Below are 11,276 nucleotides of genomic sequence, written 5' to 3' on the forward strand. Positions count from 1 at the left end.
ATGGAAGACGGATAATATTACATGTTAAAATGTTATCCGATTCAATTGGTGAAAAGGTCTCCACTAAGACAAACTATCCTCATGAATATATTTTTATAAGCAAAAAACATTATTCCCAAACTTTAAGTTGTCTATAAATAATTACTCATTAATATTTTTATTATCTTATCAGTAAGATTAAAATTTCTTAAAGGTTTGACAATGTTCTTTTTTCTGAGTAAAGAGTGAGTTAGTTTTGATGGTCGGCCAAATTCATATTTCTTTTTTCTATATCTTTACTTAAATCTTTTATTATTTCGATTACACTTTTGTACTTGCATTATCAAGTAAATTTAATCTTTGATTTTTTTTCGTATATTAATTCGAATTTTTCGTTGTTTCGATTACACCTTTTAACTATATTTTTGAGTCAATTTAATTCTTGTATTAACTTAAATTGACTCGAAAATGCAGATTTAGTGGTGTGATCGAAATAATGAAGAGTTTGTGTGAATACAAAAAAAAAAACCTAAAAGTACACGGGATAAAAATATAGGTTTGGGCTTTGATAGTTAATTAATTAATTAATATTTCAGTTTCATATAAAAAATTAATAAAACTCAACTAATGCAGAGAAATAGAAATTGTCTAGAGAATTAATTAACTGTGAGCAGAGGGCAATGATGTAAACAATGCCAAAGATGGTCCCCGCGAACACGTTAATTATCAGTGGATCAAACTTGGTCCATCCTGGGATCTTCTTGTTCATACAGGATGACCAAATTTGCTCCACCAAATTAAGCAAAAGGATAGAGATATGAATGCCCAATTAAGGTTTCTAGCCATGAAGACTGATAAGAGATGATCACCACTGTCTTTTGTTGTGGCTTGTTTTCCCATAGAATCTGTGTATTTGACCATGGATTCAAGTGGCCGAGCTGAAGCTAGGGGGCGGCCAAACTCCCCCCCCTCCGTCGGTAACATATGACAAGCATGACAATGGCACCAGGCATAGGCCCCGGCTTCTGAGGTCGCGCTTTGGCTCCTCGTGCCCACCCTCTCCAGAGCCCTAATATCGCCATCGATCATCGGGTCAAATAAAATCTCGTACTTTCAGTTTTCTTTCTTTTCTTAACGAACAAACTTAATAAGGATCAAGGTGTTCTTAATTAGGAAGAAGTTTGCTTACCCCTCGGATTGGTTTACTGGCTTTGCTGCGCAAGGACTTCATGTAAGGAACGCTCAGGGTCTGCCATGAACAGATTCAAAAATTGATCAAAGTTTCATACGTTAAGAGACAATTAAGTAGGGTATGAGGAGTGGTTAATTAATCATTAAAACTGCTGGTTATATTATAGCTTATTTAGCTCTAAATTTGCTTACCCGAGAAGCAAAACTGGATTAAATGTTCATGAATAAAGGAAATAGATTTAGGAGTTAATTAAGATTTTGTCACAATAGATGCAAATTAACTATTCTGGGGGCAAGCAATAGTTACTTATTTATTTCTTTTGGCTAAACAATCATAGTTAATTTAATTAGTTAGTAAATTATTCATTAAAGTAATATATCACTTATAGCTAGCTTGTCGTTTTAAATAAAAAAATTAGGGTAAAGTAGAGTTCTTTTTGGGTAAACATTCTCTAAATTTTTTAAAGAAAAACTTTATGAGAACAGAATAATTAAGACCATATTAAAGTTTTTGAATTAAAAAATTGATGCTTGATCTTTTGAAATAAAATAGTCACAAAAAACCACAGTTATTTTATATAAAATTTTAAGGGCAATCACCAAAGGAACATTCAAAACATACAATCACAAAAAGGAACCCTAGAAACTAGGAAACCCTAGACCTAGGGAAGCGTACTGATTCACCCACAAACTGACATCCAACTTAAGCACGTTTACATAGGAAAATGGCATTGCTATGTGCATAATAAATATATATATATATACACAAACACAAAGACACTAGTAGAAGATGAAAGAGTTGTTTATGGGTAAGTCTTCAAGGTACGTGAGAGAGAGAGAGAGAGAGAGAGGGAAACTAGTTAAGAAGAATGTTTCTGGGGAAAATGGAAGTACCTCGACCTGGTTTTGAAGGAATTTGATGTACCCAATAGCTTCCATCAGCACCGATGCAGTGTCTGTCTGCAATATTCTCCACCCCCACATGCAAAATTAATTTATTTTTCATCTTTATCACGTCAAGAAAATTAATTTTGAAAAGTACTTTCAACTGGGAAATTGGTTCCATTAATTTCTACTTTTCTGAAAAATTCAGTTGAAGGCATCATTTTCATTGAGCTTCATCAGCTGGGGCCATTGATGTTGCCGGATAATATAACAAGAGGGACACAAACTTAATAATTATGAGCCGTTAGAGAGCTTATTCAGTGTACAATGAAAAGGCATGAATATGAGTTCTCTTTAAAAATAAAAAAAATAAAAAAATTCAAGACAGTAGACAGTGATTAGTCGAGTTTCCCATGTTCATTGTTAGACCCATCGGTTTTTCAAAAATCTCTTGGCTATGCTTATTCTACAGGTATGGTGACTGAAATGCTGAGAAGATATGAAGTGGAAAGGGGGTACCTTGCCAAAAGGAGCAACTAGCTGCTGAAGAGCTGCAATTCTATCTCCCAGTTTCTCTTTTCTAACCTGGTTTAATGCAACACTTTTTCATGAATAAAAATGTTTATATATAAATACAAATATATATATATATATATATATAAATGGGATTGAAGAACATATATATATTTGTGAGATCACTGACCTTGAAGGGAGGGCAGGAAGAGCGTGGCTTCTTTTGAGCTGATTGAGGCAACTTTGGCTGATCTAAAGAGCTGCTGGGTCTCTTTGCTTCTGTAGCTCCACTAGCACTGAAGGGTGAAGTCTTGGAAATTCAAAGAGTAAAGATGATCAGCCAAATGATAGTGGAAGTCTTATCTGAGAAAAGAGGCTGAATTTCTGAAAAAAAAATGGTCATAATATGTATAAAGCTGAAAGTAATCCTTGTATTACCAAAAAAGAGAAGGCTTTTTCTCTTTTTGGGGGATTCTTTTGTGAAAATAAAAATAAAAGGGTTGTAGCTTTTCCTTGTTTCTACAAATACAGAAAATTCAAATGCAAACGCATGCACATTAATTTCATTCCTTGTTTTCTCCATCTCCTTCTTGGTAAATTGATTAAGCTCACTGCATTTGCATTAATGTTTAATTAATATCTGTTCATGATTCTGCTAGCTGCTTATGCTCAAAGATCTTGAATTGCATTCGTTTAGAACTAAAGATCCTTATTATGAACTTAGGTATTTTATGCCAAGTGCCCAGATAGAAGAATGGGGTTGTGTTAGGTACGTAGGTAGTCGACAACCAGGATCAATTAGTGAAACTCGTTGAATCAAATAAATATGAATTCTAGACAGCTAATTAAACCATAGAACCTTGCCAATTAAGCCAAGAAATTGACGAAGAGAAGGAAGAGAATCAAGAAGAAGAAGAAGAAGAAGAAGAAGAAGAAGAAGAAGATACCCACTTTGCTAAGGCTATTGGAGGGCCTGTGACTTGTTTGATGCGTGTGATCAAGACCATAAGAAAGGCAGTCCTTGTAGAGGCCAAGATTATCATTGGAAGCCTGCTGGCTTAGACACCCAGAAAATCTCCCGGAAGAAAAGAGATCCAAAGCCTGCATGTTCATCTCCAGTGAACTTGAAATTCCGGAACACGATTGATTCAAGTTCGAGATATTTATGGTGGGAAGTATCTGGCTGAAGTTCCCTAAACTAGAAGTACTGTTCTGGCCGCCGCCGGAGAAGAGCCCCGCGGCTGCTGCCGGGGCAACTTGAAGCCCATTGATTTGGCAGCCGGAGGAGAAGCTTCTGAGCAAGAGCTTCTCCCTTAGATCATTCAAATCTCTCTGCTGCTCGTTCTTTATGTAACTTGTGGGTTGCAACTGGAAATCTTCTATGCTTGGTGGCGAGCTTTGGATCATCTCAGTGAATCTATGATAGGAATCTGCCCCCTTAACATGGGCATTATTACCACTAACCCACTGAAAACCCAAGTCTTGAATCATGGAAGCAGTGTTGAGTGAAGGGACTAGAATGTCATTTTGCTGTCTTGAATCCCTTGAGTTTATCATTACTCCATTACTATGGGGACTGAAGTTACTAGTATTCCTGCAAAAAATCAATGGAAAAGGCTGATAAATATTTATAATCATAGGAATGATGACTACTTCTTGCTAGCTAGAGATATGGGTAGATCAGAAACAGAATAAAACCCTAGGCTAAAACATTCCAATTTTTTTCTTCTCGGTTTGTTTTGGGTATTCAAATCTATCCACAGTACTAGGTGAATCAGCGATGGAACGAAACATCAAACAGCATATTCTATAGTTCGAGGTGGGGGTTGTGATTGATGTAAATCAAATCTAAAGGAAGAGAAATAGGAAAGAGCTTCCAAGTTCTAAAGATCAATTATAATGGTGTTGCAAGTAGCCAAAACATCATTGATTGTTATTGACAAATCAAAAGCTAAAGGAAGCCCAGATGTTGATGGAGAAAAGCACAGTAGTTTTTCACACAGAGAAAGAGAGAGAGAGAGAGAACTCACTGCAGAATGGCGTTCGGAGAAGTCCAAGAGTGAATGCTTCCAACTCCATAGCAAGAAGAGGTAACTAAAGGAGAAGACCCAACAAGCTCATGATCTTGGAGCTGATGATGTAGGTGATGGAGATTTGCAGATTCCATAATGAGGGGATATATGATTATATTTTTATTAAAAGGGGGCTTGAAAATCCCAAGATGAGTAATTAGAATTAACTAGCAGCAAAGCTCGAAGGAGGAATCTCTCTCCCTCTCTCTCTCTCTCTCTCTTCAAAGAAACAGTTCAGGTGACACCCACATACCTTCTTTGCTTTTAGCCACTTTTCATAGTTTGCTCTTTACTCTTCTTTCAAAGCCTCTTCTCAAAGCAGCCTTGAAATGAAAGAAAGAGTGCTTTAACAATCCTTCTTCTTCAGTCTTCCCCCCTCTCTCAATCCATCCCTTTCTCCCTCTAACTTTATCACTATTATTTTTAATCCTTTCCAGTCAAACTTTTTGCACCTTCATAGTATAAGATTCAATTTATCACTTCAGCTCCGCCCTCTCCCCCCCATCTCTCTCTCTCTCTCTCTCAATTGTTTTTCAATACTTTTATTATTTTCTGCCACTCTCTCTCTCTCTCTGAGCTATGCTTTTCACACTCTCTGCAATTACAGGGAGATGATTATAGTTCCCCTACGCCATGATTGATATCCCTGCCTTCGATCCCAAGGCTTTTAACAAAGCTCTGAGAACAGAAATGATAACATCTCTCTCTCTCTCTGATCTCTCTCTCTCTCTCTCTCATACCCACATGTTTGTGACTTGTGAGGCTTTATATCTTATTCGGATGGTATCTTGTAGAAACAGTACAGAGAGGCGTCAAGGGATGGCTATCTTGGTCTGCCTATTCTCGTCCTCCCCCTAAGTTCTTGTGGTCCACCAGTCAATGTTTCATCATGTCTCTCAGTTTTTACCAAAATTTTGTGATCACTACATTTATGATGAAAAAATATTACACCCTAGCTATGTTGTCACCTTAATGTATAAAACCACCATTAATATATTTGATCCCACCTAGAATATATAATCGTCCAGAGCGATTCAAGTTGAAAGTCACTTTTGGTCACACAGGACAATTGTCGAGAGAGTACCTTAACAGACTTTTTAATGTTTTAAGTTAGAAAAAAAAGGGTATGTTTTCGAATAATAACGAGTAAGGGGGGATGAAGGATTTAGTTCATTTTTTGGTATGTTTTGGGTTATCTCTTTTAATGTCCCGATGCCTATATTATTTGCCCTATCTTACGTTAATAATGATATCTTGAATCAATATTAAAGATCTTATTTATATGTACAATATTAGGATGATTCTCTATTTACTAACCGTTTTAACTTTATTCTTGATATATGGGTTATGCGTCATTTTCATTACGTGTGTGAATAGGGTTTTCCATTTTAGTGATGTAATATATAGAGGGGAAAACAATAACCTTTAGAAATATTTCTATTTTTGACAATTAGCATATAAAAAAAGATATATTCCTACTTATGAAACTTAATTTGTCAATTAATTAGTTTATTATTTTGTACTGTCTTCATCAGTATGATTTTAGGTACATTTATTGAACCTTTTCCCGTACAATGAATATTGTAGATCTTATATGTATCTAGACAGAGGAGAAGGAAGAAGAGGTGATTTGATTTTCAGTCCTCTTTTGATTCAAAATGTGGGCTTATTTTTCATGCACATATGCATACTAAATTTAATTTTGATATATACAAATAATATATAGCTTTTATGGCATGACGATATTAAAAGAAGAAGAAAAATCACTCGATTCTCAACCAAATAGTTCAAAGTGTCTGAAGATTATATGAACTATAAGGTTTTAGGGTATTTCTTTTGAAGGGTCGATGCTCTTGATTAGCTTGTTTGTTTTGGGTTGGTGTCGGGTTTTTGATGGTCTTTGTTGTATTTATATGGGTGTTTGTGGGGAGGAAATATGTTCTAAGTATTGATATGAGGTCCTTAATTAGTGTGACTACTCATAGTGAGCTCCTTTAGTCTAAAAAAAGCAGAGAACTATGAGAAATAAACAAGAAATATACAATATTACTAAACTAAGACTAATATAAACTAACAATTAAAATGAAAAGCACAAATAGGCTAACACTATCAATTGAGTCATTGAAAACAACGAAATCTAAGGTTGCGTTCTCTTTACTTTTTAATTTTCAGTTTTGAGTTTTGAATTTATTTTTAGTTTTCTGTTTTGGTAGTCTGTTTTTAAAAATTGAAAATCCGTTCTGTTTGTCATTTTGAAAAATTATTTCTCAAAAAAAAAAAATTAGAAAATGCATCCTTTTGAAATTTTGAAAATATTTTTTTAATAATATTTTATTCAATAAATTTGATTATTTAGTAAATTAAAAATATTTAATGTTAATATTTTATTAAAAAAATATATACATTTTAAAGTTAATAAATTTTGTAATATTTTTTCCCATTACAATAATAAAATATGAATAAATAAATAAATAAAGATGTTTTGAGTTTAGAGTTTATTTTGGATGAAAACATTCAAAATATTTTTTTGTTATTTTGAGTTTTCTTTACATTTTTTTTTTTGTTTTCAAAATTATATTTTTAAAAACAGCAAAGAGAACGCGTTTTCATTATTTTAAAAAATTAAAAATGACTTAAAAATAATAAAGAGAACGCAATCTAAGACTTTAGGTCAATAAATACAAACACAAACAAGCCCAATCTAGAGCCTATATATGGTGGCAAATAGAGCAAAGAGCCAACTATAAACAACGATGACTTTTCTTCTAAAATCATCTTATTATATGGATCGTCTCCAAACCACAAAAACTTTATCCAATTCAAAGCAAAATTGAACTAGAGTTGAAAAGTCCCCTATACTTACTAATGCAAAGTAAAATAGCTATGTTCCCAAAACTTGTGGCTCTGACTAGCTAAGGTAGGTAATGTAAGGCCAAAACACAATGATAGCAACAATAAATCTACAAACTTATATCATGCTAAACCTCAAGATTTATAAACTTATTTTAACATAAATTCTAAAAGGAAAACACTTAGACAAAGAAAACAAATCTAATCAAATAGAAGTTAATAAAGAAATAAAATTTTAAAAAAAGTTAAAATTTTATATTAGTGGAGTTGGGTCAGATATATATAAACTTAATAATCTTACTAAATCAAACTTGATATTAAATGGGTCTAAAAGATTATAATTGAAAATAGATCAAATTAAAAGAAAAACTCCAATCAAATGAATACAATCACATTAAATCAATTTAAGTCTCCAATCAATTGAGAACCAATCCAAGGAACATTGTGAGGATGAGAAGAATGGAGAGGAAGTCATGAAAAACACAAAGAGAAGAGATAAAAAATAATGATTAGTACAGGGGGAGCTGGGGACCAATGGGGAAAGCCAATGACACACATTTGTTTGTAAAATGTACCTTTGTGGGTAGAAAGCCAGAGGACAACCCACTACAGCCCATTCCATATAATGACACCCCCTCTTGGGTTGGGACTTTGTAATTATGACGTTAATAACTTTTTTTATGACATCATTATTACGTAGGTGGCCTACTATTCAAAGTATCTTCACCAGCCCAGCAAAATACAATAATATATTATATTTGGAAGCTTAGAACATCCAAATCTCCAGCCCAACTAATTCACATCACTACATTAAATTTGTTTTTTATAGGTAGATAATTAGAGTTTAATATAATTATTATTAGAGGTAAAAAATTGATGAATGGCTCTAAATATAATATTATTTATTTTTAAATCATTCAACATATGTCTCTAATAATAATAAATTAATATCATTAAAGGTAGAATTAGTGACACAAAGGAATAATTAAGGCAGAAGTATTTGTCATCTTTGCTACATATGTGCATCGTTTGTTTATATATATGTTTCTAATTGTACCTTTCGTAAGCATTATTATTTCTAGAGATATATATTAAATAATTTAAAGACACATAATAAAATATTTTGATCAAAGACTCTTAAAATAGAGACAGACATTATTATTAGAGATGCACATTATCACCTTTTTAATTTTATTTTTTGGTATGATATGATTAAAATTTGATCAAAAACTCTTGAATAGGCGAATTAATTTATCTCTTGATTTATCTTTGTTTAGAATCTTAAATTCAATTCTTAATTAAATTATTTTAGATGTATATATTGTTATATCTCTTACACGGATCGATTACTTGTACAATTCTCTTTATAAATAACTATTTATGACCATCATATATTTATATTTAAAAAATATAAAAACATTTATTTTTAGTCTTCTATTTTTTCTGATGAAATTTCTCTCAAACAAGAGCGATTCTCCCTTCCTCTCATGTCTCGTCCCCTCCATCGCCTTCACCCAAACATAGCATAAAAGCATATATTTTTTATTTATTTATTTAGTTAAACATGAAAGAGATTATAAATTAACTTCTAAACTCTTCCAGTAATTTTTTTTTTTAAATTACCACTCCTAAATTTATATTTAACATTTATAAATTATCTAAAAGAATGTCCATTTAATTAATTTAAAAACTAAAATACCCACATCAAATAAAAGTATTCGGACACTGAAAATTAAGTTCATTAAATATATTGTAGGGCACTCCTTAGTAAAATCCCATAAAATTGTTTAAAAATTGAAAATCATGCACAATAAATGTACCATATTTAAAAATAAATTACACTTATTAGAGTTTGGTTAACATTACCATTGTTAATAATATATGGGTAATGCTGACTATTATCTTTGGGACAATGGTTAAGAAGTATTAGGGGGGTGTTTGTTTATTAAGATAAGAGAGAAAAAATGTTAGATATGAAAAATATTTTGTATGTTTGATTTTTTCAACGTATTTGTTAAATTTATCTGACCATATCTAAAAAAATTCTCACGTGACTTCTTATCTCCTTATTTCAAGATAAATTTATCTGATTTCCCCCCATCAGATAAATTTATCTGACATTTTGCAGATAAGTCTCAATTACCTATATGCCCCTTATAAGATAGTTAATGCCATTTAATACATTTTAAAAAATTAAATTTATTAAAAGAACTTATTCATTTAAGTCTATAATTAATATTATTTAATAATTTTTAAATTGTCATATGTTTTGACAATTTTTAAAATTTAAATGATATTATTCCTTTCACCGATTTTTAAATTTAAATTTCTCTCTCTCTATATATATTTTATTAACTAATACAATTCCTTTCACCAATTTTTAAATTATTCTATTCAATTTTATATTTTATTATCTATTATGAAAATATGTTTTGGCTATTTTTAATTATCTAGGTGGAATTATTGTAATTCCAACAAATATTATTTCTACTTTTCAACTCTTTTTAAATCTATTTTTGAACATGGATTTAGAAAATAAAACATTATTTTTATTTTTTATTTTTACTTTTTTGACAATTCATATTAATATATATTTTAATCATAAATTTATTGTTGATGTTAACAAATAATTTTGAATAAATTTGATAATAGGGATTTTTGGTAAAAAAAACTCTTATCTTTGTGTTTTTTCACATGTATTAATAAACATATAGAAAGAAAAAAAATACAATTATCAGTAGATTTTAAAAAATTTAACAAACAGTCTGATAGAAATCTTGGAATACTTACCAGCCTTATTTTAACCATTCCATATATTGGTCCAAAAAATATTTCTTAATAATCTTGATACTCTTTATCTTGGTCATTTTAACAAATGCCCTCTAAATAGATAAATATTTATTACACCTCATTCTTAGGTCTAATTTTTTTTTAGTTTATGTTAAATGAAATGCATTTATTATATCAAAACCAACAAATAGAAAATATTTAAGCCTAACAACGATATACAATATAAATATCTCTGGCTAATAAAATTGTTTGAATGTTAAACAAGATGCAATAAATATATTTTATCAAAAAATAATATGTATTTATTGATGTTTAACCATTGACCTACGAATTAATCCTAAACAATAGATGCATTTGATACATATAAAGGGTAATGCCAATGGTTAAGTAGTAATGAATATACTTTATTTTCAAACAAAGTATGTTTATTTTGTTTTATTCTAATTTCTAAACAATTTTATCGATTAATTAATTTGTTCAAAACACAATATTTTAAATGATTCAAAACATAACATATTTATCATGAACTAATAAAATTATTTTTAAATAAAATATTTAATATATTATTCCATTAGTTTTAACAATTGCAATGTAAGAATAGGGTAAATTATATTGTTAGTCTCTAATTTTTATATTTTTTAATAAATTAGTCGTTTTTTAATTTTTATCGTCACACCCATTAAATTTTATTTTTTTTATTATAAATCAGTTTCTCTTTTAATTTTTCATCAAACTCTATTAAATAAAATAATATAGTATACATTAATAGAAATCTCAAAATCACTTGATTCTGGGGTTTATATTAATTTTAACAGTAAGTGATTTTTTGCTTTATATTATTATATATCACAACAGTTTTTCATAACAAAATTTGATAAAAATAAAAAATAATTTAATTATAAAAAAAATTAAAGTTTAGTGTTTATAATGACAAAAACTAAAATACAATAATTAATTTATTGTAAAATGAAAAATGAAAAATGATGAGGTTTAGAG

At 30.4% G+C, this 11,276-nt stretch overlaps 1 protein-coding gene across 1 annotated transcript; it reads right to left on the reverse strand.

The window, feature by feature from the left end:
* Positions 1-615: 615 nt before the first annotated feature.
* Positions 616-5,370, reverse strand: LOC127807207 (transcription factor bHLH110). The gene is made up of 7 exons (XM_052344882.1): positions 4,599-5,370; positions 3,520-4,162; positions 2,759-2,878; positions 2,575-2,640; positions 2,065-2,130; positions 1,169-1,228; positions 616-1,048 (listed from the first exon to the last, which is right to left on the reverse strand). Exons 1-7 carry the CDS (start codon positions 4,733-4,735, stop codon positions 905-907), a joined length of 1,236 nt encoding a protein of 411 aa, XP_052200842.1. The 5' UTR covers positions 4,736-5,370; the 3' UTR covers positions 616-904.
* Between the last annotated feature and the right edge of the window lie 5,906 nt (positions 5,371-11,276).

This window comes from Diospyros lotus, chromosome 8 (assembly GCF_014633365.1).
Source record: "Diospyros lotus cultivar Yz01 chromosome 8, ASM1463336v1, whole genome shotgun sequence".
Taxonomy (NCBI): domain Eukaryota; kingdom Viridiplantae; phylum Streptophyta; class Magnoliopsida; order Ericales; family Ebenaceae; genus Diospyros; species Diospyros lotus.

Bases quoted from the DNA above. Each gene is read 5' to 3' on its own strand.
- LOC127807207 (XM_052344882.1), bottom strand. From the start codon at position 4,735: ATGGAATCTGCAAATCTCCATCACCTACATCATCAGCTCCAAGATCAT. The intron at 2,879-3,519 runs GTGGGTATCTTC...TGAATTTCCAAG, and splicing joins CCTCCAATAGCCTTAGCAAA to ACTTCACCCTTCAGTGCTAG. The intron at 1,229-2,064 runs GTACTTCCATTT...TGTTCATGGCAG, and splicing joins TCCTTCAAAACCAGGTCGAG to ACCCTGAGCGTTCCTTACAT.